Source organism: Marmota monax, unplaced genomic scaffold (assembly GCF_021218885.2).
Source record: "Marmota monax isolate L192 unplaced genomic scaffold, Marmota_monax_Labrador192_F-V1.1 WCK01_AAM20220418_F8-fsc00238, whole genome shotgun sequence".
NCBI classification, from domain to species: Eukaryota; Metazoa; Chordata; class Mammalia; order Rodentia; family Sciuridae; genus Marmota; species Marmota monax.
Window position 1 is genome coordinate 1,427,205 of NW_026693175.1, and position 27,409 is coordinate 1,454,613.

Here is a 27,409-nt window from a genome sequence, read left to right on the forward strand (position 1 = left end):
TGGGGAGGGGGCAGGCTGGCTGAGTCAGTCACGGTAGTGGGCTTTCCTGTGACTCGGAACAATGCCTGCTTTGCTTCTACTCCTTCAGCTTTCTGTTAGTGTCAGGCTGGGCAGGCAGCCCATGCCCAGACCTAGAAGGACCCTCCTTCTGATTACCAGGGGATAGCCTCTTTGTAGGTTCCTGGGTTGCCTCCAGCTGCTGGGCATGTGGTTAGTGTGAGTTAGTCCTGGGCCTGGTATCACTGACAGGACTGAGTCAAGGACCTGACCGTGGACATAGGCCTGTTCCTTGGAGGCCATTAGACATGCTGGAGCATTTAATGGGCATTGAGTGGATTGAAGGCAGCTGAGAGTACCCCAAGGGTTGGGTGTGTGTCTGAGCAGGTTGCTTTTCCCCTGGAGGAAGCCTGTTCCATGCTGCCTCCACACAGGAGCTTGCGAACAGAAAGCTTAGGCACAGCTGCGGAGGGCACTGGTGCTGTGCTGTGGCTGGTGGAGCAGCTGCTGCACGGCCTGGGCAGGGTTTCTGTGGAGTGCAGCTGGCCTCAGAGGCAGAGCTGCGGTGCAGGATGCCGAGGCTTGCTGGAGCGCGCAGGGAGGACTACTGATGGCCCTTCTTGGCACTCATTGATTTCGGAACCCCTCTCCTCCATAGGACTGACTGATCTCTTGATCCTTGCAGGGCAGGTTGCCTGGAAGCGAGCGGTCAAAGGAGTCCGGGAAATGTGTGACGTGTGTGACACCACCATCTTCAACTTGCACTGGGTGTGCCCTCGCTGTGGGTTCGGGGTGTGTGTGGACTGCTACCGCATGAAGAGGAAGAACTGCCAGCAGGGTGAGAACTGACCCGACACCCCCGCCTTGAGGAGCCTTCTGCTGATGGCGCTGGGGACCCTGGGGCCTGGGGCCATGCAGACGGTCACCATAGTGTGGTATTATTTGCAGGTGCTGCCTACAAGACGTTTTCTTGGCTAAGATGTGTGAAGAGTCAGATACATGAGCCTGAGAACCTGATGCCCACGCAGATCATTCCTGGAAAAGGTACTGTGCGGTGCAGGGGCTCTTCCCCTGGGTCTTGGCTGGCCAGGGACTGGTGGTTGGTTTACTCTGTGGGCAGCGCTGCCCTGTCTGTGAATAGTTTCATAGAGGAAGACAGAGGTGCTTGGAGTTGTTGGGAGAAGGAGGGGTACTTGTGCATACTGGGTGTCTGTGCTGCTGGGTGGGCTTGAAGGCACTGGCACCCTGTTGAGATGTCACCTCTGACCTTGTGTTTTCTTAGCACTCTACGATGTTGGTGACATTGTGCATTCTGTAAGAGCCAAATGGGGGATAAAGGCAAACTGCCCCTGTTCAAACAGGCAGTTCAAACTCTTCTCAAAGCCAGCCTCAAAGGAAGACCTAAAACAGGTATTACTGCTTCTGCTAGATTCATCGTCCTTGTAATTGTTGATGGTCTATTTTCAAATAAGCCAAGCATTCCTGGCAGTGCATTTGACTGCGGCAAGAGCCTGCGGCTCTTCAGAGACCCACCCTTCCCATTCTTCCTGTTGCTCTTAGTCACCAGGTGGCTCTTAGAAGATTTTAGTTTTTTTCTTTTGTTTGAAAAAGGAAAAATTTGTGCTGTAGTCTACCCAACAAATTGCTGTCAAATTTGTGTGGGTTTCTAAAAGGTGTTCATGTTCTGCAGACTCAGATAGACTTCATGGAGTGTTAAATTACCAACTGTATTTTACCTCTGATGTAATTGAACAGTGCAAGGAGTGGTACCCCTTCCTGCAGGCTTCCCTCGTCCCTGCCGTCCATCACCCTGTCTCTGACTCTCCTTTCTCGCCTCGTCATCCATGTTCTTTAGGAATCCAAAACTCTTTTATACTCTTCAGTTGGAGGAGTTGGGATCTTTGCCGTTTCCGCTGCTTTTATGTTGTTACATTTTTGCCCACGAGGCGATTGCTCGCTAGGGTGTCAGAAATGACAACCAGTAGCAGTCACTGGGCATTGCCAGCGTGTCTCGTGTGCAGGGAGGGTGGACCAGCACAGGAACTTCTCTCCCTCTCTGGGGCCAACCAGATGGTTTCTTAGGTCCCAGAGGAGTAAGTGGTGCCGTCTTTGCAGCTGGCTTCTCCTCTTGATAGTCATGTGATGTTTCTCAAGAGCTGCTCATCTCCTCACCTCTTACAGCTAAACCAGAAGAGCACATTCCCTCTCAAACTCTCGTTTTCCTTACCTGCCTATCTCCCTTATTTACCCAATAGTCGTGTTTCGAGTGCCTCGTCTGGCTGGATTCTCAGGGAGACAGGCACAGACCATACCGTCAAAGCCACATGGTGCATGGGGTGGTGGAGACATGGGTGAGCCCGGCTGGGTTGGAGGGTGGTGGGGAAATAAATGCCTGTGTGTGGGGTGGTCATGAGGTCTTCCTTCCCACTGCTAGTCCTCAGAAACTCTGCGTGCAGTCCTGCTCCCTGTTCTGTTGTGGCAGGGTTGCTGAAGCCCTAGGATAGCTGGGGCAACTCATTAGGTAGCTTTGTTCTGGAAACTTCTTACTAATGGCTACTGGGGAGAGGGAGAAGTTAAGGGAATTGCCATTCTTCAGCCTAAACAAAACTCTCCTTTTGTACTCATACAGACTTCCTTAGTTGGCGAAAAACTGACTCTGGGTGCTATGCTCCCGCAGAGCCCCTCAGTGTTGGAGCCGGTGGCCGCAAGTGGAGAAGCAGCTTCCAGGCCAGCCTGCAGCGTGAGGCCTGCCTGTCCAGCCAGCACGGCTCCACTCAACTGGCTGGCAGACCTGACCAGCGGGAATGTTAACAAGGAGAACAAGGGTGAGTGTTCCTGAGGACTGAGTCACTCGTGGAGGGCTCTGCAATCTCACTCTGGGGAGACAGTGGTTGGAAGTCTCGTGGGAGGGGACGTGTTCCTACAACCGTTCTGAAGGTGTGTTTGCAGTCAGCTCCCAAGGCTTGGGGGTGGGGTGGGGGTGGGGGGCGGGAGGGGCGCACAGTGCTGAGACTGTAGTACAGTGAAAACCTGCCCCCAGCTCTTCTCCTCACCACATGGTGCTTGGTTTCTTTTGTACCTCATTGGAATGTGCCATCTTCAGTTCCATTTTTGTCACCAGTGTTTCAAGATGCTGATGAAAATTAAAAGAATGTGGACATTGGGATAAGGTAGGCTTAGGTTAGAATCTAGGTGATTCTGTCTCTGGCTAATTTCTTTAATGTGAAACATCCTTAAAAAAATGTGGTGACTCAAGTTTGACACCATAAATAAAGGGACTTTATATATATATATATATATATATATATATTTTATATATATATAAAATCATCTCTAAGCAGGGTCTTCCAGAAATACAAGGTGTGGTTTAACATCCCAACATATAAAAGGAAAATTGTGTGATGAGACACAGAAAAACTCTGTGTAAAGCTTAAATCTAATTATAAGTTTTTTTAAAAAACACCCTTAACATTGAATTTTTTTTTTTTTTTTTTTTAATGAGAGATGGGGTCTCTGCTGTGGAGCCCAGCTGGCATCAAGAGCCTGGGTGTAAGTGATTCTTCTTGCCTCAGCCTCCTGAGTAGCTGGAACCACAGGCCCACACCACCATGCCTGGCTTAAATTTCAAAAGAATTGTTTTGATAGTTTCCTTTGTTTAGGGATGAGACAAAGGTGTCAGTTGTCATTAACTGTGTTAATCAGGAAACCCTGGCCAGTGCACTAAGGCACTAAGAGAAATCAAGAAAATATGAAAGGAGTCAATAAACTGTCAATATTTGTTAGCAGTACATGTGAAAAGTTCCAAAGAATCTACATTTGCAATACACATTAACATTGCTGAATAACAGGGTAAATTAACAACAGTACATTTTATTTGCATAACAGAAACAGAAGTCAATTTTTAAAAAAATGCCATTTTCCTTAGTTTAGCCTGGGTACTAGATATTGTTTTAATATTTATTGGGAAATCTTTAATATCATTGGTATTTATCCCCTTAAGTTTTTCTTGGTTCTAGAAAATGAAAACCAAGATTTTTGTTGGTTTGTGTGTGTGTTTTGGTACCGGGGACTTAACCAGGGATGCTTTTTACCACTGAACCGTGTCATCCCCAGCCTTTTCTATTTTAAGGCAGGGCCTTGTCAAGTGGTTGAGGCTGGCCTTGAACTTATTATCCTCCTGCCTCAGCTTCCTGAGTTGCTGGGATTACAGGTGTACACCACCATACCCCTCAAAAACCCAAATTTTAAAATAATTGTTACTAGAAGATTGCTAAGAGTTGCCTTTCAGACTGCTGTTAAATCTAGATTTTTTTTGTTTGGTTTTAGAAAAACAACCTACAATGCCAATTTTAAAGAATGAAATCAAATGCCTTCCACCCCTCCCACCTCTGAGCAAATCCAGCACAGTCCTTCACACCTTTAACAGCACCATCTTGACACCTGTAAGCAACAACAATTCTGGTTTCCTCCGAAATCTCCTGAATTCCTCCTCAGGAAAGGTATGTGTTTGCTTTATTGTGTGCATCTGCTTTACAAAGTTGCATGGAGACAGACAGGAAGATATTGAGAGAAATCAAGTGGGTAGAAGTAGAAGGACATAAATCACATACTTAACCTTTGTGGGAACAGGAGACTGGGTCATTGGCAGATGGACTTCACAGGGCAGGACCACTTTCTCTGATAACATATACTTTCTCCTGTACCCAAGTGGGAACAGGGGACTTGCTTCTTTACCTGGGGGTCCTGGCCCAGGCTCTGAGCATGCACTGATAGGTGCTCATCCTATCTTTAGGAAGGGGACTTTTTGATGATGGGGAATGGCACACTTAAAAGTCTTGTGTTCTTTCCTATATTCAGACAGAAAATGGACTCAAGAATACACCAAAAATCCTTGATGACATCTTTGCCTCTTTGGTGCAAAACAAGACTTCCTCTGACTTATCTAAGAGGCCTCAAGGACTGACGATCAAGCCCAGCATTCTGGGCTTTGACACTCCCCACTATTGGCTCTGCGACAACCGCTTGCTGTGCCTGCAGGACCCCAACAACAAGAGCAACTGGAACGTGTTCAGGGAGTGCTGGAAACAAGGGCAGGTAACACCAACCAGTCACAGCCCCTCTCCTTGGCTCCCTTGGCATTGGGGATTGAACCCAGGGGTACTTGAATATTGAGCCACATCCCCAGCACCCACCTTTAAAAAAAAATTTAGTTGTTGATGGGCCTTTATTTTATTTATTTGCATGTAGTGGTGAGAATCAAACCCAGTGCCTCTCACAAGCTAGGAAAGCGCTCTACCACTGAGCCACAACTCCAGTCCCCCAGTCCTTTTTTATATTTTATTTAGAGACAGGGTCTCTTTCAGTTGCTGAGGCTGGCTTGGAACCTGTGATCCTCCTGCCTCAGCCTCTGGAGCCGAGGGGAAGGCAGGCGTGCACCACCACACCCGGCCCCATTGTTGGATTTTGATGAGAGCAGCCAGGCCTTGTGAGCCTCAGCAGGGAAGGTGGGCTGTCGAGTTTAGAGGAGTGACAGGACAGGACAGCATAAAACTGAGCGAGCTTTTCCATGGAGGAAAGCTGACGGCTGTCCTATGGTGGGCGCCTAGCAGCAGCAGCAGTAGCAACAGCATCTTATACCTGGTGCGAGTCCCCCAGGTGTGGTTGCTGGATCTGCAGCTGGAGTGTGCAGGAGGTGCCTGGCCTTGGGCCCAGGTTGTGCTTATGTCATTTTGGTTCCATTTTCTGTATCTTTGGCTTTTCTTTTTGGCCAAACCAGAGTGTTCACCGAAGGAACATTTATTTGCTCTTGGGCAAGAATTTGTGGGAAATGCCAAGTACCAAAACGTGGCTTGCCCATTCTCACAGTGCTTTTCCACCCTGTGTGTCCCACCTCCCAGGTCTGCTCACTCATCCGCCCAGAGGCTGGGGGTGGCAGGCAGGTGCCGTAGGCAGCGGCAGGTTTTGTTTGGCTTATATATACGTGTCATGGTTTTACATTAACATCAGGACTGCACAGAAAGCTCAGGATTCTGGCTTGTCTCCAACAACCAGGACTTGGCAGCCTCAGGTCTGTGTCCAGTGTGGTGAGGACAGGCTAGAGCCTAGGCTGGTGCCCACCAGCTTTATCTCCTTCACATCCCATGCTGCCCCCTGGCTTTGGCATGGGGTGTTCTCGGAGTGCGAGGGGCCCCTTTCTCCTGGAGCTTCCTGATGTGGTTGGAAGGCAGGGCTGTCACATAGGAGCTACTGTGGCTTGCCCGAGACCAGGACCAGCAGCAGTGGGGTAGAGACTGCTGTGGGCTGGGGACAGCTGGGGGTACACTAAGCCTCCTCCCTCTCCATAGCCGGTGATGGTCTCGGGAGTGCACCACAGACTGAATGCTGAACTCTGGAAACCCGAGTCCTTCAGGAAAGAGTTTGGGGAGCAGGAAGTGGATCTCGTGAACTGCAGAACCAACGAAATCATCACGGGAGCCACAGTAGGAGACTTCTGGGACGGCTTTGAGGATGTCCCAAGTACGTACTAAAGACGCGTCAGGGATGTGGAAGGAGACAGGAGCAGCAGGGAGTCGAGGACTGAGCCTCTGTCGTCCTCCTTTTCTCCTCCCAGCGGGCCCTGGTTGTATTACAGGGACTAGTGTGATACACTTTGTCACCCAGAAAATGACGCGGGAAGGGGGGGGTGCGGGCGGCCGGCTGGTCCTGGTCCATGCAGAGCAGGATGGCCTCAGTCTCCTCAGCAGAGCTTGTCATTTCTGTATGATGCTGGCCTCGGAAACCGAGCTTGCTAGTCACCCTGGTTGAGCAGCAGACAGGGTCCCTGAGGGCCACTGTAGAAACACGTTTCGTTCCACTCGTCGTGGGCACGAGGAATGGCTGGATTTCAAAGAATGAACAGCATCAAAAGAGGGGACCTAATACAAATTAACTACTGATCTTTATTTTGCTGCCCTGAGAGTACAAATGGATTTTTTGACCATTTAGAAACGATTGGCAACTGGCAGGCGGGGACATGAGAGAAAAGCAGTGTTTGTGTTCTAAATGGAGCGGGTTGTGAAGCGTCTACCGAGATGAAACTGTATTATTTGTATTGTTTGAGCATAAAATATGAACTTGTCATTGATTTTGGTCTGAATCATGAATAATGGCTTGCTTATTCTGGTTCCTTACAGATCGTTTGAAAAACGAAAAAGAACCGATGGTTTTGAAGCTTAAGGACTGGCCACCAGGAGAAGATTTCAGGGACATGATGCCGTCCAGGTACGGTCACGGCGGCAGGCAGAGGGCTGCCTCCTGGACTTGGCGGGATGAGTTCTTGAGGTGATGAGGAGTGGGTTTAGGGAAACGTGGAATTCGTGGCTTTCTTGGTGCTGGCTGTTGTCCTGGCTAGACCCTTTGGAGAGGAAGTGTTTTTAAGTGAGATGAAGTCGAGGTGCCTAGGACTGGTGCACACGCCCAGTGCCATGCCAGAGCCGAGGCCCACGAGGTGCACAGGCTGCGCTGCACGGTCACGGCCGCTGCTGTGCCAGGGCTCGGAGTCGAACTGGACGTCCTCCCAAGTGCAGCCTGGGGAGGAGCCTCCCCTGTAGCTACCAGTTCTCCCTGCTCAGCTCTCCCTGAAACGCTCCAGGTCGTTGACACATCCTGTGGTGGGAGAGGAAGGCGTCTCTGTTTATGACTGCTACAGTGCTGACCTTAAGTCTCCATGACCACTCTCCCCAGCCTCAGGGTCACCCACACACCTTTGTTCTGTTCACGTCGCACACAGTGCTACAAACATGGCAGGCTTGTTTTGCGAATTCCTGGCTTTCTTGTCCTAGGTTCGATGACCTGATGGCCAACATTCCGCTGCCCGAGTACACCAGGCGAGACGGCAAATTGAACTTGGCCTCCAGATTGCCAAACTACTTTGTTCGGCCTGATCTGGGTCCCAAGATGTATAATGCTTATGGTAAGGAGGAGACGCTAACTCACAAGTTAAGACAGACCGAATCCAAACCTTGAGGCTCCTTTTCAGGGGGAGAGGACACCACCCTTAGCACAGCAGCGCCTGACCCTCGGGCTTCCCCTCTCTCCTTGTTCCTGTCCTGTGTGATTCACTGTCACAGCCAAGGTGTGAGGTGGCTACTTTTTCAGAATACACCTGCTTGGTTTAAATAGCACGGCTGTGGGTCTTTTCCTCCTAGTAGTGACACTGTTGGCAGTGTCACTCTTGTCAGAGCTCTTCCCCTGACACGGTTGTACCCCCCCTAAAGCAGGCAGCAGGCGCTAAAAGAAGGCAGACATGCCTCTCCTCACTCCTGACACCTGGCCATCAACATTGGTATACAGCTGTCATTGTCCACAGGTTAGGCCATGGCTGCTCAAAGGAGAGAGTACAGGCTCTCTCTAGCTGCAAGACCCCCAGTTTTCCAAGTGGGGACAAGGATTTTGGAACAGTAGAAGGGACAATGACCTCAGAATCTCAGAAGCGATTGGCGAGTCAGAGACTAGAACTTGGGCTCATGAAAGTTCTTTGTGTGTTTTTTTGGTATCAATCTTTCGTTGTTCTGGGAGTCCTTTCCCTGTGACCGTTAGTTTTTATAATCTCAGTTGAGAGTCTGGCGTTGTTACTGTGGTTGCAGTCTTGGGGCTAGTGGCTGGGCAGGTCTCACTTTACCCAGTGTGGCCCTGGACAGGCCAGCGAGCAGCCCTGCTGGGACTGACTGGCTCTAGCTCACTCTCCTGCCCCAGGTCCTGGCCACTGTCCAGGAGCCTGTGCTGGTGGTTCCTGGTGTCCCAGGTGCACTGCCCGTGTGTCATCTTCCTGAACGCTGCTCCTTGACTTTTCAAACAGCAAGTAGAATCAGACTTTGTGGCACTGGCTTGTGCCGTCAGATGGGACCTTCATTTCATTTCTAGTAGGTTAATGGCTCTTCTTAAAATTGACATTTTTTACTTTTTATTCCGGAAATATTTTCCAGATACGTTGAGAACATGAACAGAACTGTGGTTCCCTTGATAATTTCCCTTTGTCATTTTAAAGTGAATTCCTGTGTCTTCTGAGTTCCCCCTGATACTCAGCACTTCCTCTGTGCCTGGGGCTAATGTTCAGCAAGTTGCACAGGCAGCAGGGCACGCCAGGGCTCTGGCCCCAGATGGGCATTTGGAGGCATGCCACATTTGGGGCAAGTCCAGCCCCAGGCAAGCCAGGGGTCAAGGCCTCCAGGCTACACAGGCTGTTGGGGCAGCCCACAGCCTTTGCTCCGGAAGCACTGGACACAGGAGGGGGCCGCACTCTGGCCCAGTGAGTGTGTCAGGCAGCGTCCTCCCTTAGATCCAGCAGTATGTGGGAGCGGGCAGCTTCCAGCAGGCACCATGAGAAGTGGTGCTGGCTCTTGGTCCCAGGCCACATAGCAACCGGAGCTCCAGCTGCCCTGGCCTGGGAGTCGGCTCTGCCACTTAGCTTGTGCCGTCTAGGTTGGGTCCTGGGTACCCCCTTTAGGCTCAACAGATTTTTTCCGTAATTTCATCTCAAGCATGGAAGCTCTTATCAGGGACCTCCTTTGCTTGTCACTGGAAACAAGTCTTAGGATTTGTGGATCTATAATCTTGTAATTAAATATCTGATAAGAGAGTCTTTTCTAAAGGAGAGGACAGCTCCATCGCTTGAGTGTTGTTACTTTTGAGGATGAGAGAGGCGTCTCCCAGCATTTGTCCTCAGTGTCTTCTTTCTGCAGGATTAATCACTCCAGAAGATCGGAAATACGGAACAACAAACCTGCACCTGGACGTTTCTGACGCTGCTAACGTCATGGTCTATGTGGGCATCCCCAAAGGGCAGTGCGAGCAGGAAGAAGGTAGGGCTGCACACAGGGTAGGGCTAACTGTCCCAGTCTGAGCCGGGTCTATGGTCTGATCACCTACTTTCCTTTGCTCCAGAAGTCCTCAGGACCATCCAAGATGGAGACTCCGATGAACTCACTATAAAGCGGTTTATTGAAGGAAAAGAGAAGCCAGGAGCCCTCTGGCACATCTATGCTGCAAAGGACACAGAGAAAATAAGAGAATTCCTTAAAAAGGTGTGTGGCCTTGTTGGAAGTCCTTGTGTGGTGAGCTGACCCGGCTGGCAGGGTTGTGGCGAGGGGGCCTGTCCTTCTGTGTTTTAATGATAGCGCTTGGAGAGAGCTCTGTTCTCTGCTCACCTCTGGGCATCCATTTATTTCCATTGTGTTGTAATCTGAGCACTGGGTAGAGACCGTGGCCCCTAGCTTCCTTGTTCTGAGTGCATTACTAAGGTCCCTGTTGATTTGTCCACTGTCACTTGGTGCAGGGCCCTACTTGTGTTCATTAGCCAGGGACTGCGGGTCCTAGAAGGCTCCAGGCTTCTGGAGTTTCTGTGTCTTTTAGGCAGGGCTCTGTGTGTGGAAGTTGGAAAGTTGGGGCTTACTTAGTTTTAAACTTGCTGGCACTGAGGTTACTGGTTGTGACCCAGGTGTCCTTGGCTGGTGGTCTCCCTCGTCCATGAGGCATGGACCTGAGCCACTGGGCCTACTGCCTCGCACCAGGCAGGCCCTGAGCTGTTCCTGGACAAGGACCGTTTGGCTTTTCTAAACATGCTGGTCACCTTATTGTTCCCCGTAGCGTCACTCTGTGTGTACTTTTCCAGATACTGGGTCTAGAATAAATTGGATGTGTGGTCATCTTCAGGACTGTGTGATAACTCTCAGATTGTTAAATAAAGGTAGGTCTTTAATGACAGTAAAACAAGTTTCTATCTAAGGAATTTGAACCTACTTACCTTTAAAAGTTCTAAGCCAAAAAATGTCTAAATATAGTGGGTCCAAGAACATGTAGAGACTGCCAGTACCAGAAGCAGCAGCCATGTGCAGTCTTTCTTTTGTTGGTTCATTCCAGGTCTGATTACTGCTCCTCTTTGTCTGCAGTGGGGCACTTAGGCTGAAGAATGCCTGAGGCTCACTCACTTTGGGTCTTAGCGTGTTGCTCATGTTCTTATTCTAGGTATCAGAAGAGCAAGGTCAAGAGAACCCAGCAGACCATGATCCTATTCATGACCAGAGCTGGTATCTGGACCGATCGTTAAGAAAGCGCCTGCATCAGGAGTATGGGGTGCAGGGCTGGGCTATCGTCCAGTTCCTCGGGGACGTGGTGTTCATCCCAGCAGGAGCTCCGCACCAGGCAAGCATTCTGCTTCTCTTTCTGCTCTGTCTGCTGGGGACTTGAATGTGCACTAACGTGGCTCGGTGTCTTTCAGGTTCACAACTTGTACAGCTGCATCAAAGTGGCCGAGGACTTTGTGTCTCCAGAGCACGTGAAGCACTGCTTCTGGCTCACTCAGGAATTCCGTTATTTGTCGCAGACTCATACTAACCACGAAGACAAATTACAGGTAAAACAGACCTGGCTTCTGGCATTCGTGGGCGCTGGCTTCCCAGCCTGTTAGTGACTTTACAGAGTCCGCACTGGGCTGGCTTTACGTCTGCAGTGGAGTGGGAGCAGCCCAGAGGAGACCTCACTTGCTGTGTTGCAGCGTAGACTCTGGGAGGGATTGTGCCCGCGACAAGGCTGCTTGTATACTTCTGGCTGTGGCCCAGCTGCCAGCCAGGGCTCTCGCGAGACCTGTGCAGTAGAGCTGGACCTCTGGCTGACGGTGGCCGCTGCAGGAGTGCTGCAGGTCTGGGAAGCTGGGGAAGTACCTGGTTCTGTAGGAATAAGGAAGGGAGGAGAAGTCAAGGCAGAGCTGTCCTTAGAACCTGCCTCGCACTGCCTGGCCTGCAGGAAGAGGGAGTGGGCTCCAGGTTCTCCAGAGGCGGCGGGCGCAGCTCTGAAGGAGCCCAGGCCTTTCCTGGTGCTGGCATTTCACATGAACGTTGGTATTTGGTGATACTGCTGGGGTCGGCTGTAGATGCGTAGTGAGGGATCGTGGCCTGAGTGGTGGAGTGACCCACTTTGCTTCCGCTGTTGCAGGTGAAGAATGTCATCTACCATGCGGTGAAAGATGCGGTGGCTATGCTGAAGGCCAGCGAGTCGAGCTTCAGCAGACCTTAGTACCTGCACGTTGGCAATGAACTACTGGCAGCTGTTCAAACTCTTCAGGCAGGACTCCTGTGGACTTTGAGATTTCATGTTACCTCATCTTCTTTTTTAAACTATACCCGACTTGTGAGGGTACTCTGTCTAATGTATATTTCTAGTGTTTACAGACACTAAGTGTGTATATGTAGTACTATTTACAGACGTGCATCCTGATACTGTGACTCCTCTCCTAGTGCAGGACTCTCACCAAGCTGTACAAACAGCCTCCTGTCAACTCTGCAACAGTCATTTCCAGCTGGGTCTGGAGGGTGCAGACAGGTCCATGAGCTTAGGATTGCTATGGGCTTACTGGTCAGCTTTGTCTCATGTCTGTCTGGCCACCCTCCCACCTGGTCAGGGTCCAGGATGCAGGAGGAAGCCACAGCTAAAGGAGCAGTCCTCTGTGTGGCATAGGACTGGCGTTATAGAGCAGAAGCCAACTACTGTACGACTCTGGGCTAATCATCTGTAGTTACATGGAATTTTAATTTAAATGAAGCTTTGCTAATTTTAAGTGTTAAGCATTTTGCATTAAAATATTCATATAATATTTTGGTATTGCCATTATCTTCTCGTTGTGGATTCAGCACATCTGTTTATTGAATGTGGGTTTGAGAGATGGCTGCTAGAACTCTTCTTCAAAGCACAGTGGGGGCTGTAGTCATTTCATAGTGAGTGTCACAGCGCTATCACAGAATTTCAAGGGAAAACTGTCACACTTGCAAAGGAAGACCACCAGTTAATTAAACTTGGAGGCCTGGCTAAGTGGCTCTATAAGGAACGAGGGAAGAAGGGGCGTGTGGTCTCTCTCCTGGTCCTTTGTCATGGGAGGGTTTACAAAGGAAGGTGACACAGGTTTCAGAACGTGGACCTAACAGCAGAGCATCAGGTAGAAGAAGCCCAACTAGATCTACATTTTATCTGTGTAGGCGGTGGCGGCACAAGGAAGCAGCCGCCTGCCTGCAGTGCAGGTTTATTAGAACCAAAGGACAAAGCCACCATAGGAAAGAGTCAGAGGAACTTCCAGTTGTGTCAGACTTGTGAGGCTTGCAGATTCTGAAATGAGCCGATGCTTCTTCTGAAATATCTATTAGGTTTAAAGAGGTAAGAGCCTGGGAAACATGCACAAGGGATTGCCAGACATGACCAGGAAGAAAGATCTGGAAAAAAGCAAAGTAGAACTTACCTGAAATGAAGTGTGATGGGTCAAGTTAGGAATTCAGCATGTGGGAAACGGCAGAGAAAGTCCCATGGAGTACAGCGTCCAACAACAGCCAGCCAGAAAAGGGAACACAACAGGCTCAGGGACAGCTGAAGGAAGGCAGGGAGCTTGACAGCAGAGACATCAGCTTGAAGAAAACCAAGGACAGTTCAAAAACCCACGGGGTGGATTTGTGTGAGTAGTAAGTCTAGATGCCAAAAGCAGCTCCCCACTTCAGCTGGTCCACCTTGGGACTTTTCACTCTGGGATGGTGTTTACAAAAGGCACCTGTGCGGTAGAAACTGCTTCGGGCTTGGGGTTTTGACTACTCCTGGACTGATGGTGCCAGGCTGCCTTGCCAGCACGAGGGGAGCCGGCAGTGTCTGGCTGAGGTGCATCAGGACCAGTCTCGAGTTAGAGGCATTCGTAAGTTATTTAAAAGCAGTCAAGGCAGGCTGGTTCTGGTGGGTACAGGAAGCAAGCACTGTTTTATAAGTTTTAAAGCTCCCCACTCCCAAAATGATAGTTTCAGACCTTGTTGAAGATGAATAACTAATAAAAATAACCTTAGAAGATTTCTTTTTTGGAACCGAGGGTCACTTGCCCACTGAGTTGCATCCCCAGCCCTATTTTGTATTTTATTTAGAGAGTCTCACAGCTATGTGAACTCACTATCAAGCCTCCCAGCCTCTGGGATTACAGAGAAGGATATTATTCCACATTTTGCAAGGAGAAATGGTGTATAAGGAAAACCCTAAACAAAGGAGTACAAAGCTGTTTTCAGAAGTGGGAAGCTTTAGAAATGGTTGGTCACGGTTTCAGAACAGAATGTGCTTAGTGCCACTGAACTCTTCACTTGCAGGAATTAAAATGGTAAATACATGTATATTTTTCCACAATAAAAAAAAAATAACTCACAAGTAGGGAAACATTTGGAATTGAATGAAAATTACATTTTTTAAATTACTTATTTAGGCAGGAGAGAAGGAACAAAGAACAAAAACATTCCAATTACAAGAAGAGATCATCTGACTAAGTAAAAGACCTGCTCGTAAGAGTTTGACTACAGGAAGAAAGTGAAAACAGGAAAATCACACTGTGTGGATAAGAGTCTGCCAGAGGAAAGGTGATGTTTCTACATCTACTACAGCTTCCAACAGGAGGGAGTTTGGGTAAAGGACAAGATTCTCAAGGTGACTGTCGGGTACCTTTCTGGAATAGATGTGTAAGCAGACATAAGGACACTTGAGCAGTGAAATGGACTTCGATCAATACCCAGAATATACATTCCTTTCATGGGCATTGCTCTTCACTCAGAAAGACCACAGACTGGACCAAAATGCCACCGGCATTTATTAAGACTATAGAGTTGAAATCCTGTTCGGTGGTAATGGAATTTAAATAAAAATTAACCAGTGTTGAGTAATTAAGCAACATGCAAAGTGGAATGGAAATTAGATATTTAGAACTGAGCAATAAAAATTCGACACATCAAAAATGGGATCTGGTTACAAAAATACTTCGGAAGTGACAGGCAGCCTTAAACGTAGAAGAAAAGGTTGGAGGGCTGAGGTGGGGCCCAGTGGTAGAGCATTCGAATGCCCAGCCTACTGAGGTGTCCTGGGTTCCATCCCCAGCACCAAAAAAGAAAAGTCTAAATTTACATTTCCAGACCCAAGAAGAGGAGGGAGGGATCAGAGCAGTAATCAACGTATTAAATGAAAAAACAAAAAGGCCAAAAAATATTTTTGTGAAAAGATTAAAATTGTTAAATCTTTCAGGTTAATGGGAAAAAACAAGGCTACTACCTATTGTGTGGACATCCAAAGGATCATAAGGGAGTGCTGAGGATGATCTCTTGTCAATGAGTTTGATGACCTGGAGACATCCCTCAAAAACAACTTACTGAAAATGGCATTTTAAAAAGTACAGGGAAGGGCTGGGGCTCAGGAGTAGAGCACCTGCCTCACCGGTGTGAGGCCTTGGGTTCGATCCTCAGCACCACATACAGATAAAATAAAAAAGAACTGTCATCTACAACTAAAAGAAAAAAGTACAGAGAACATTCTGACATTTTAGTTAATAACCACACCTGACCAGTAGGACATTAAGGAAATTGCAGACCCACAGCCTTGGTTAGCAATGATGTGAAAATCCTCCAAAGGACAACAGAACATGCAAAACAGCCTTCCTGTCTGAAGATCAAGTCCAGGCCTTCCATGGCACTCACGGGACCAACGGGAAACTTTAAGAGATGCAGAATAGGCCTCAGACAAGATCCAGCAGCCGTCTGTGACCAAGTCTAAGGTAAGGAAATGCGTTTTTGAAAAGTACTCAAAACAACACAAAAGTAGAATTTTTAAATGCTATCCGTGAAAAATTTAAAATGAAATTTTGAAAGACACCACTGAAGTAGCAAACCGTCAGGCTCTTAGGAACATGGTTATTGACAGTCACGAGACTTACTGAAAACTACAAGAGGAGCTGGACTAGTGAAGGAGGAGGGCACATGCCTGCTGTCAAGGTGTGTGTGGGGACACCGTGCGGGTGGACATGCTCCCTGCTGTCCAGGTGTGTGTGTGGGACACTGTGCGAGTGGGTGTGCAGCTGCTGGGAATTTTGTTTGGGACTGGCTTCTCAGAGCTGAGCCTGGACAGCCTGAGGAGCAGCCGAGCCCTCTGCAGAGCTGACTGCCTGCTGAGCAGTCTCCCTCTGCAGCACCCCCAGCAGGACCTCCCTCCGTCTGTGGCTGTGGCAGTGTCTCTGGCCCTGCTCACTGCACTCAGCAGGAAGTGTGGGCCCTGGAACTGGTACAGAATCGCAGATGCAGCACTAAGTGACACACTGTCCCTGGACCCAGGAGCCGGAGGCCCCCAGACTGCACAGAAACATGGTGGGCCACCTTGCTGCCTTGTAATGGGTATGAGGGGGACACGAAATATGACCATTAAAATAAAGAACAGATGATGAGCAAAGTCCAAAGCCAAGTATAGTCCATTTTAAAAAAATGTTTCGGCTACGGATGGACACCGTATCTTTGTTTATGCCTGTATTTTTACGTGGTGCTGAGGATGGAACCCAGGGCCTTGCATGTGCCAGGCAGCTCAGCCCCACGTACGGGTCTGATTTCTGCTGCTGCCGCCACATAGGAGAGGCCTGAGGCGGCCCCTCTTAGGAAGAGGTGCACCTGGCTCACAGCTTGAGGCTGAGAGCCCAAGACTGGGCAGCCCATCTGGTTGTCATGAGGACTGGCGTCACAGCGGCAGGCAAGGGTGCCACAGGGAGAGGTCACGTGGTGAGACTGAGGACAGAGTTGGGGCCACTCGTCCTGAGCAGCACCCCTCTGCAAGAGCAGCATGCCTGTCCTCCCAGGGTAAGCTACGTGAACCAGGTTCCCCGCACCAGGATCTGCCTCTCGGGTTCCACAGCTCCCAGTGCCACTGCAGTGGGGACCATCACGTGTACAGAGCAGAAAAATCCAACCCAACCACAGCAATGACTGGAAAAAATAATAAAATAGGCAGACTTTTGGCAAAACATGAAGGGAAAAAGGCACAGACGGAGGGACATTAAGAATGGGAATTAAGGGCTGGGTGGGGCTCAGGGTGAGCACCTGCTGGCCGGTGTGAGGCCCTGGGTTCCATCCTCAGCACACATCCAAATACACAAAAGATCCATTTACAACTAAGAATATTTTTTTAAATGGAAATTTTAAGTACAGATATAATAAGGATTTTAAATAAGTAGAATCTAGCAGTGTGATATTAATATACCCTAAATGAAATGGACAACCATAGGAGACAGTTCTCAACAATCTTTAAAATACTATTAAAGGGGTTGGGGCTGGGGCTCAGCGGTAGAGTGCGTGCTCGCCTAGCATGTGTGAGGCCCTGGGTTTGAGCCTCAGCACCACATTAAAAAAAAGATATTGTATCCAACTAAAAAATAAGTATTAAAAAATACTATTAAAGGAATTGAATTGTTAGTAATCTCTATAGCATAATCCTCAAAAGGCACCAGGCACAGGGAAAGTTTTACAAATGATTTTGTACATTTAGAAAAAAAGATAATCCATTTAGAAACATGGAAAATAGCCAAGAGGATAGAAAAGAAAAAAGAAGAAAAAAAAAAAAAAAAGCTTTTTCTCCCTTTCTTATGGTCCTGGGGACTGAACTCTGGCACTCTACCCCTGAGCTTCATCCCCAGTCCCTTTCTATATTTTGAGACCGGGTTTCACTAAATTGCTGAGGCTGGCTTTGAGCTTGGGATGCATCACCTCAGCTCTGGGTAGCTGGGACTGTGGGGGTAGCTGGGACTGTGGCATGGGCCACCACCCCTCTCTTCCTTCTCGCCTTCACTTGTCCCTGTCAGTCACACAGGAGAGCAGAGTGTGTCTGACATTACACACTGGTAGAGTGTGACTTCCCCTTGTGGTTTTGCATGACGTCCTCATCCATTCTTGAAGGACAACTGGCTACCACTATTCATCAAGGCTGCTCTGCCCTCTTCCAGCACCTCAGTGGACACAGCTCTCCGGCCTCTCTCTGAGATGGGAAGCGGGCTCACCTGACGAGGCTCCTCCTTCTCTGTGGCTTCCCATGTGCCATCACGCGAGGGCTCATCTGTCCTGGGAGGGGGCTAGTCTGTCCTGGGAGGGGTCTGCGCAGCTCCTCGCACAAGCCTTTTCAGCTTTCTTCAGATTGTCCTGTCCCCGTCTGTCTGCTGGGACTGCCGTGACGGCACCTGGGCTCCGCTGACGTCCTCCTCCACTCCTTCTGCTTCCAACTGGTGGTCCACCACTGTTCGCAAGGCTGCTGGTCACTTCTGCTGCCTGCTCAGGCGCAGCGGACACCTCCAGCACGGCTGCAGCTCCGCTTGGGGATCTGGGTGGCTCCATTTGACACTCAGCCTCTTGGCAAAGTTTCCCTTTGGCTCAGGGTTTGCCTGGTGTCTTGCCATTGGGCACGCATGGCTGTCATTTGCCCAGCCTTCCTCCTGGGTTTCAGTGTCATCTTGGACTGTGATGGCCTCGCCTGTGTTTGAAGCAACACCTATCTTGCTTTTCTGCCCAACAGGTTCTGCGCTGGCTTCTTGTGTTAGGACAGATACAGTGATTTCAAAATGAGGCCCAGTCTGCCCCTCCAGAACCAGAGACCATGACCCACACTGAGAGTGGTCTTCAAGGGGCTGAGCTGGGGAGGGGTCAGGAAAGGGCAAATAAAGTGTCACAAAATGCTTCTTCCATTTTAAAATCTCCTTGTCCTTAGTTCAGCCGCTGTGTTCGCTGCCGACCTCTGCTTCCTGCGCTTCCGACAAACTGGACTCTGGTTTTTAACAGGTTTCTTGGAGGGGTAGGAGATCATGTTTTACCATTATGCTGTTACTCTATAAATGTGTTTTTGAAACTGTAATTTCATCAGAAGGCAACTTATTTTGAAAATTCTTTTAGTGGTCAATGCACCTTTATTTATATGTGGTGCTGAGCATTGAACCCAGTGCCTCGCATGTGCTAGTGAAGTGCTCCACCACTGAGCCCCAGCCCAGCCTTAAAAAAAAAAAAAGGAAAAAGAAACGGTTTCATCTCTGTTGCTCAGACCTGCATTGCTCATGGGACTCAGCAACTGGGCTCATTAATTCTGATATCGCAAAAGAAAACCATCTCCCACAGGAGGCTGAGGCCGGAAGACCACAACTTCACAACTGGCTGTCCTTGTGAAACACTGTCCCCCGCCCCACGGAAACAGGGCTAGGGATGTAGCTCAGTGGCAGAGTCCCCTGGGTACAATCCCCAGCACTGAGAAAAGAAAAAACCAAAAACGGAAAAATTGAGAAGAAACTTGTTCATCTGAATCAGACATTTCCTAAGTTTTTCACTGTACGACGAACAGGCATTTGCAGAGTACCTGCCACTAAATTGAGAAAAATGGCGGCTGCTCTTCAGAACCTGGAAAGCGGTGTGGCGTCCTGACTGTTCCCATAACTGGCTGTGGGGTTGGTCAGGAGTGGGCACCCTCTTCTCCATAGCAGCTCACGGCAACCCCCTGGGAATGTGCAAGGTGGATGAGCTGCGGTCGGCAGCACCCAAGAGGGCCTCGGGCAGGAGAGAGGGGTCTATGGAACTGCCCACAGCAAACTGCCGGGCAATCACCATAAGCTGGAGACAGCTGTTCAGAAGTGATGGACGGGTTGGTGGCGTGGGATGAGTGAGGGTGCGTGGGATGAGTGAGGGCCCAGTGAGGATGGATGGGACCCGTCCCAGTGCCTGCGGGTGGAAGAACATCTCACTACAAGTGGCACTGTCGGGACACGCCTTCCAGACCCAAACCCAGGGGCCAAGACAGCGCCCGGCCCTCTCCAGCAATGCCCCCCCAAGAAGCAGGAGGGGAGACATGCACACAATACATGGAGCAGGATGCACCCACTCTTGAGGAACAGAAAAAGACACGTTTAAAAATTAACCCCAGCGGGTGTGGTGGTGCACACCTATGATCCCAGCAGTGGGGGATGAGGGGGTCGGGGGAGGGGGGGAGGCAGGAAGAGCTCCAGTTCAAGGCCAGCCTCAACAATTTAGTCCCCAAATGAGCCGGGGAAGCAGCTCAGTGGATGAGTGCCCTGGGTTCCATGCCTAGCACCAGGAATGTCTGCTGGGATGCTGCAAAACAGAAAATGCACGAGAACCAACCGCCTTGCCTAAGGGGCTGGAGAGGCTGCCACCTGCCCAGCCGCCCAGCCGGTTAGTCAGATTATCTGCAAGAACAAACAGGCCCCAGACCTAGGCTGCCCTGTGCTTCCAATAGCGTGCTGCACCCTATGGTCATTTTCAGCATGTCGGCCCAGCCCAGCCGCATCAAAGACCCCAGCAGCATCAGTGAGAGTCAGAGCCAGCTCCTCTGAGGATCTAGATGAGGTGCACAGCCGGCACGGTGACAGAGAGGACCAAGCCAGCAGATGGTTACCCCTCAGCTCCAACAGTCACCATGAAGCTCCAACCATCATGTGTCATAAGGGGAGGGGGCAGCGCACAGCCCAGAGACAGGCCCCAGCACGGCAGCTGATCTGGGCCAGGGCAATACAGCATAGAGCAATACAGCGGAGAGCAGCAGCCTCAACAGGTGGCACCCGACAGCCATGTGCACAAAGCAGTCCACAGGCCACCTCCAGTGCCCTAATGCACGGAGACGACGAAGTCGGCCTGGCGCAAGGCCCCCAGAGACACGCAGACCCTCAGGGGTGGTGGTGACTTTCAGATACAGCGTACCAGAGGCACGATGCAGGCAAGAAGACCAGCTCTGAGCACAGAGCGAGCGGGAAGGCACACAGACTGGGACATAGGACATCACTGATGACCGCGGTGTCACCCAAATTCAAAAAGACGATAACCTAAAAACCAAACCACTTGCTTCAGCAGATGAACACAGACCTAGACAGCTGGCCAAGGCCACAGGCAGCTGCGAGCAGAGATGCACAGCATCCAGCGTCACGAGGACACAGCAAATCAAAACAGTGAGGTGACAGCTTGCTTCTGCACGGCAAGACCCAGGCCACTTAGAGCACCGAAGGCTGAGTCTGTGGAGGAGAGGCACTGTCGCTGTCCCGCTGGAGCCCAGCCGTAAGCTCTCGGGAAGGCCACCCAGCCAGCCCCTCTGTGTATGCAGGCCACCGGGGGACTTATGAAGACTCACGTCCCACAGGGGAGTGTCTGGACGATGATAGAAAGCCACGAGCTGTCAAGCTGTGAGGACAGAGGGGACTTAAAGGCACGGCACTAAGTGAAAGAAGCCAGGGTGGAAAAGCTGGGTACAGAAGGACCCCGACCTTCGGGGAAGGGCAGGACCAGAGCAGCGCTGGCGGGTGGGAGAGAAGGGCATGGACAGAGCACGGAACACAGATGGCTGGAGAGATGATCCCCTGATGAAATCGTGATGGTGGGTCCCTGTGTCACACACCTGGGCAGACCCACAGGACACCCAGCATCCCATGTACCGTCCACTACCTGGCAAGGGAGGCCGGGTCACCCACGGCATGGCGGCTGTGCACGGAGAAAGGCAGGGATGTAGGAGGCGCTGCGCCTTCCCCTCAGTTCTGCTGTGAGCCTGGGATGCTCTGAAAATCGTCATTAAAATAAACGTGACGATACTCTCAAGGTGAAGAGTGGCCGGAGGCTCCTATGGGTCCCAGACTATTCTGTAGGACAGTCTGGAAGTACCCACGGCAGCAACACCAGACAGCAGAATCTCTGCACAGTCCACGACAGCTACCCTGCTGCTGGAGGCCAGCCTTCCTCCTGCTGCCTGGCTGCCTCAGCAGGCCACAGAGCCTCAGGGCCGGCTGGCTATCTGGACCCAGGTCAGCCATTTCCTGATGGTGTTCCACACCTGGGCTAGCAGCTGATTTCCTCAAGGAAACCTCACAGCAGGAAGCCTTGGGAGCAGTGCTGCAGGCTCACCTGAGACCCCCCTGGGGCGTGTCACAGGAGTGCTGGTGGGGTGGGACGCCAGCACAACTGGCCTCACTGGCCAGCTGCCAGCCTTGAGAAGGGGCTGCTGCTGCTGCGGAGCCCCGTGGTGTCCCATGCACAGGACAACCAGCTCACAGTGGGCATGGCAGGGGAGGTGGGAGGCCCTTTCCACAGCGGCCAGTTCTGCAGGTGACTTGCAGAGGAGAAAAGGGGGGACGCAGAGGAGCAGCACGGCGCTCCAGCAGCCTTTTGGTTAAATGCCAGCTGCAGAAGGGCATCTCCCACCCATGTCTGCAGGCTGGGCAGCAGCACCCACCAAGCAGAAGCCCTGTGCGCCTGCTGGGGTACCTGCTCTTCCCAGGCCCACACAGGCGACAGCCTGGAGCCTCACCCGAGGGCTCATCCCCCGTGACAATCTACAGTGGGGCCAAGTGTTAAAGCAGAATTTATTAAAATCCATTTACACAGTGCTTCTCTCTCTCTCTCTCTCACACACACAGACACACACACACATACACTCTCTTCTCTCTCTCACACACACACACACTCACTCACTCACAATCACACACACAGAGTACAGAGCCCTCAACATCTGGGCAACCAACTCTGTTCTGAGACTTGCATCATGAGGAAGTGGACCTTGGCCCTCCCCCATAAGACACGTCGGCCCCTCCTTCTGAAGATGGGGTGTCCACTGCACCTTCAAGAGCCCAGAGCCTCCGTGGAGTGCAGGGATGCAAGCACAGAACCTTCTCCAAATGTAACGCTCCGTGGAGTGCAAGAGATGCAAGGACGGGGCTCTCCCGAGTCGGCGCCCGTGGGACCACGGAGAGGCCAGGGCCAGGCAGAGGCCTAGCTGCGGAGGGTGGCCAGCCGGGACTGCATGGCCTCCAGAGCCTCTTCCTCCTCTTCGTCCTCCGAGGCCGCTGTGGCTCCCTCAAGCTCAGGCTCAGGCTCAGGCAGAGCGTCCGTCACTTTACTGGGTGCTTTGCCCAGGGCCCCTGAAAAGGAAGAACACGAGCAGATGAGCACTCGGGCTCAAGTACCCACCGGATGAGGACAGATGAGTGCAGGGAACAAGTGGCACAAGGCCACACAGCACTTCATCTTGACACCAGGAACAATTTTTTTTTTTCAGTCAGTGACTTGCCAAGTTGGGAAGTATGGCCGGGAACTCCTGGGCTCAAGGGATCCTCCTGCCTCAGCCTCCTAAGTGGGTGAGGTCACAGGCATGTGCCACCAGCCCAACCCAAAGTCATGATGACTAAATGGATTCTGATCTCGAGAACCTTGGTTCAGCCAGGCATGGTGGGTTGTGCCCGTAGCTCCAGTTGCAGGAGGCAGAGCCAGGAGAAGCCTCAGACTCAGAAATGCAGGTCTGACTCCGTGTCCTGAGACAGAGCCACGGACAGGCCCCGGAGCCCCAAGACCCTAATACTACTGAGTCCTCAGACAGAACCACAGACAGGCCCCGGAGCCCCGAGACCCTAATACTACTGAGTCCTCAGACAGAACCACAGACAGGCCCCGGAGCCCCTAGATGCTAATACTACTGAGTCCTCAGAGAGAACAACAGACAGGCCCTGGAACCTTAGACCCTAATAGTACTGAGTGCTCAGAGCCACAGACAGGCCCTGAAGCCCCGAGACCCTAATACTACTGAGTGCTCAGACAGAACCACAGACAGGCCCTAGAACCCTAGACCCTAATAGTACTGAGTGCTCAGACAGAGCCATAGACAGGCCCTGGAGCCCCTAGACCCTAATACTACTGAGTGCTCAGACAGAACCACAGACAGACCCTGGAGCCCCTAGATCCTAATACTACTGAGTCCTCAGACAGAACCACAGACAGGCCCTGGAGCCCCGAGAACCTAATACTACTGAGTCTTCAGACAGAACCACAGTCAGGCCCTGGAGCTCCTAGATCCTAAAATTGTAGACTTCTGAAAAAAATTTCTAAATCATCACAGGTTATATATATATATTTTTGGAATAAGTATTCTTTGTATCCACACTTAAATGAAGACACAGAAGCTCCAGGCAGGCCCCATGTTCCACATCTATAATTCCATCAACTCAGGAGTCTGAGGCTGGAGGATCACAAAGGTTAAAGGCAGCCTGGCCAGCTTAGCGAAAGCCTGTCTGAAAAAGAACCTGGAATGTAGCTCAATGGTAGCACACCCATTGGTGCAGTCCCTAGTACCTCCAAAGAAATAAACAGACAAATAAATAATAATAGAAATAAACCCCACCAGTTTTAGTAACAGTAAAACCTAAAAACCAAAAATGCACAAGTCCATACAATATCCTTAAAAAAAAAAAATCTTAGGAATAAACCTAACCAAGGAGGTGAAAGTCCTCTATAATAAAAACCATGAACACTAAGAAGGCAAAGAACTTGGAAGATACGAAGACCCCCCCCCTGTTCAGTGTCAGGCAGAACCAACACTGCCCAATGGCCACACTACCCAGAGCACCACACAGATCCGAGCAGTCCCTGCCCAAACCTCAATGACGTTCTTCTCAGAATAGAAAAAACAGCCCTAAAATTCATTTGGAAAAATGGAAGACAAAGAAGTGCCAAAGCAATTCTCAACCACCAGCCTGATGCTGGAGCCACCATACCTGACCTCACATCACACTCCAGAGCCACAGGAACAGGTGCTGCACGGTCCTGGCACAAAACAGCCGGCAGGACCAGGGGACAGAGCAGCAGACCGACACAGTCACCCATCCTTGACGAAGCAGCCAAAAGCATACACTGGAGCAGAGACAGCCTCCTGAACAGGAACAAGTGGTTACCCACGTGTCAGGATGAGACGAGACCCTATCTCCCAACGCCAACTCCCAAGGGACCAGGCACCTCAGAATCAGACCAGGAAGCTAGCGATGCCTAGGAAAAGAACACAGATCAACATTCCAGCTCATCAGCACAGGCAACACGTTTCTCAATGAGACCCCTAAGCTGCAGAAATAATGCTACCATATCTCCAGAGGTGCCAGTCCTGGGTATTTATCCTGAAGAACCGAGGTCAACACACTGCAGTGACACTGGCAGCCCATGTTTACAGCAGCATCTTTCATAACCAGCCTCAGCCGGCGTCCATCAGCAGATGAGTGGATAAAGGAAAACGTGGCCTGTGTACACAGTGGAGTTTTACTTAGTCGTAAAGAAAAATGGAATTGGATCATTTGCAAGAAATGGATAGAATTTGAGAACATTACATTAAGCAAAATAAGCCAAACTCAGAAGGTGGTCCAGGGTCGTACGTTCTCTCACCTGTGGAAGCTGGAGAGGAAAAAGGGAAAAGGGGAAGGGGTGTCTCATGAGAATGGAGAGAGATCAGTAGAGGAAAGGGACCAGGGCAGGTGGAGGAGAGGGACAGGGCAAATGCTAGGAAATGACACTGGCCAGACTGTACTGTTGTACTGTGTGCATGTGACAACAAATCCCATCTTTATCTACAACTATACTGCACCAATACAAACACGGAAATAAAACCTCAGAAAATCTAGAAGTAGGGGCTGGGGCTGGGGCTGGGGCTCAATGAGAGAGCACCTACCTAGCATGTGTGAAGCACTGGGTTCGATTCTCAGCATCACATATAAATGAATAAAGGTCCATCGACAACCAAAAAATATATTGAAGAAAAAAAAATCTCCAAGTAAAAGTAAAGTTCAAAAACTCATTAACTGGGGCTGGCTGGGATGTGGCTCAGGGGTAGAGAGCACTCATGAGGCACTGGGTTCAATTCTCAGCACCACATAAAAATAAAAGTAAAGGTTATGGTGTCCACCTACAACTAAAAACCAAATATTAAAAAAAAAAAAAAAAAAAAAACTCATTAACCATCATCACTTAGCAAATAACTACAATTTGTAATCACCCCTCTTCCAGACCTTTCCTATGTGTTTTTTTTTACATTGACCCCCACATGGACTCAATGACACAAATCTAGGGAGTGTCCTGTTCTGCCCACTCTCAGATCCCTTTCTCCCAATCACCACGAGCAAATTCACCTTCAGGGCCACCCAGAGGACAGAGCCTCATGGCCTAGCTCAGTGGAAGTCACCTCGGTGCTCAGGGCTATGTCAGAGAGTCTCACTGCACGCCTGTCATCTGGTCTAAAGATCCTGACCACACCATGAAGGCCCAAGTGGTCATCCACGCCTCTCTCCAAGTTGCCCTAACCAACTTGGCAAGACCCTGCCTCTAAATAAAAACTAAAAGGGGCTGAGGATGTGGCTCAGTCGTTGAGTGCCCCCGGGTTCAATCCCTGGTACCATTAAAAAGGAAAAGGAAGTGGAAGTCTGCACCAACTTCCTTCCCAGCAGAGGTATACAAAAGGAACCTCTCCCTCTCACCATTATGCAACTTTTATAAATTTAAAAAATTCCTCATTTTAAAAAGGTGATTATATCATGTTTATTTTTTCAAGAACTCACTCAGATATTCTAAAATAAAAAACATAAAAGTAGGGGAGTCACAGCTACAGAATGAAGCCATTTGCTAACTCAGTGACAGGGAGAAGGACCATCTGAAGAGGGCAAGGAAGGGGAATCTCAAGGTCGTACCTGCTGTGATTTCAAAGAGAATCCTGTCAATTTCCATTTCGGCTTCTTCTTCCATTTCTTCTTGGTCATCCATGCTTTCAAAAGTGTCCTCCAGCATCTCTTCTATGATCCCAGCCTGAAGAAATGGAACACATCACTCCCTGCACTGCCACATCAGCTTCCACCATTCCCCTGATGCCACCCAGACAAAGCTCCTGTCTCCCCAAGCCCAGGTCACCCTCACCAGGGCTAACACCCTGATGGTGGCCAGGGGAAACACTGGACACGGAGCTCTTCAGAAAGGCCAAGGCCCAAGGACATGGGCCTCCACCTCAGTGCCAAGGCTGGGACCCTCTTAGTGGCCCCCTCGGTGGCCCTCGCAGCTGTCCTCCTATAGCCTGCCTGCAGTGATGGCACTTGGAAGCAACCTGCTGGGCAGGAGAGGCAAGAGGCACCCAGTGGCTGTGGGGGGTGGGCAGAGGAGGGGCGATGGGAGGGCTTCTGAGGAGGAGAACCTGAGGGCCCTGCAGCCTCCAGAACAGAGCTCTGAGCTCCGGGCCTTGATGCTCTGGCCATGCACCATGCAGACGGTCATACAGGGCGGCCCTGGCTCCTGGGAGCATGACTCTTGCTGACTCTGCTGACGCGATCAGATTTAAAGCAGCCCCTCTACCCTGCCTGTCTGCTCCCTGACCCCCAGAGGGACTCAATGACACAAATCTAGCAAGTGTCCTGTTCTGCCCACTCTCAGATCCCTTTCTCCCAATCACCACAAGCAAATTCATCTTCAGGGTCACCCAGAGGACAAAGCCTCATGGCCTGGCTCAGTGGAAGTCACCTCGGTGCTCAGGGCTATGTCAAAGTGTCTCACTGCACGCCTATCATCTGGTCCAAAGATCCTGTCAGGATCCTGACCACACCATGGAGGCCCAGGTGGTCATCCATGCCTCTCTCCATTCCATCAGCAGACACCCCTCCAATGCTGCCCTACGCCACCAGGCCAGTGCTGGGGACACAGAATGCAATCACACCCACTGGCCCACGGAGGCTGGTGTGTCCCTGGGGATGCATCATCACATGTGCATTTGATGAACATTTATTATCCACCATACACAAGACTTC

General features: G+C 50.5%; 2 protein-coding genes across 6 annotated transcripts in view; one reads left to right on the top strand and one right to left on the bottom strand.

Annotated features, from left to right (window-relative positions):
* Kdm3a (lysine demethylase 3A) overlaps positions 1–12,622 on the top strand; it is a 44,939-nt gene extending 32,317 nt beyond the window's left edge. For 3 of the 5 annotated variants that reach the window (XM_046455889.2, XM_046455888.2, XM_046455891.2), the window contains 14 exons: positions 683–835; positions 946–1,041; positions 1,280–1,407; positions 2,627–2,822; positions 4,324–4,496; positions 4,855–5,091; positions 6,342–6,513; positions 7,170–7,257; positions 7,818–7,948; positions 9,717–9,836; positions 9,919–10,058; positions 10,999–11,175; positions 11,252–11,386; positions 11,965–12,622. In XM_046455889.2, coding sequence (XP_046311845.1) covers positions 683–835; positions 946–1,041; positions 1,280–1,407; positions 2,627–2,822; positions 4,324–4,496; positions 4,855–5,091; positions 6,342–6,513; positions 7,170–7,257; positions 7,818–7,948; positions 9,717–9,836; positions 9,919–10,058; positions 10,999–11,175; positions 11,252–11,386; positions 11,965–12,045 — 2,027 coding nt within the window. In that variant the 3' untranslated portion in view covers positions 12,046–12,622. Of the gene's footprint in view, positions 1–682; positions 836–945; positions 1,042–1,279; positions 1,408–2,626; positions 2,823–4,323; positions 4,497–4,854; positions 5,092–6,341; positions 6,514–7,169; positions 7,258–7,817; positions 7,949–9,716; positions 9,837–9,918; positions 10,059–10,645; positions 10,721–10,998; positions 11,176–11,251; positions 11,387–11,964 lie in introns of those variants that run through there. The other 2 variants (XM_046455890.2, XR_009227943.1) reach the window with 2 other exon arrangements.
* A 9,536-nt stretch (positions 12,623–22,158) lies between these two features.
* Positions 22,159–27,409, bottom strand: part of Chmp3 (charged multivesicular body protein 3) — a 30,867-nt gene continuing 25,616 nt past the window's right edge. Inside the window, exons 5-6 of the mRNA XM_046455896.2 lie at positions 26,309–26,423; positions 22,159–22,732 (exon numbers count right to left, since the gene is read on the bottom strand). Coding sequence (XP_046311852.1) covers positions 22,584–22,732; positions 26,309–26,423 — 264 coding nt within the window. The 3' untranslated portion in view covers positions 22,159–22,583. The remainder of the gene's footprint in view (positions 22,733–26,308; positions 26,424–27,409) is intronic.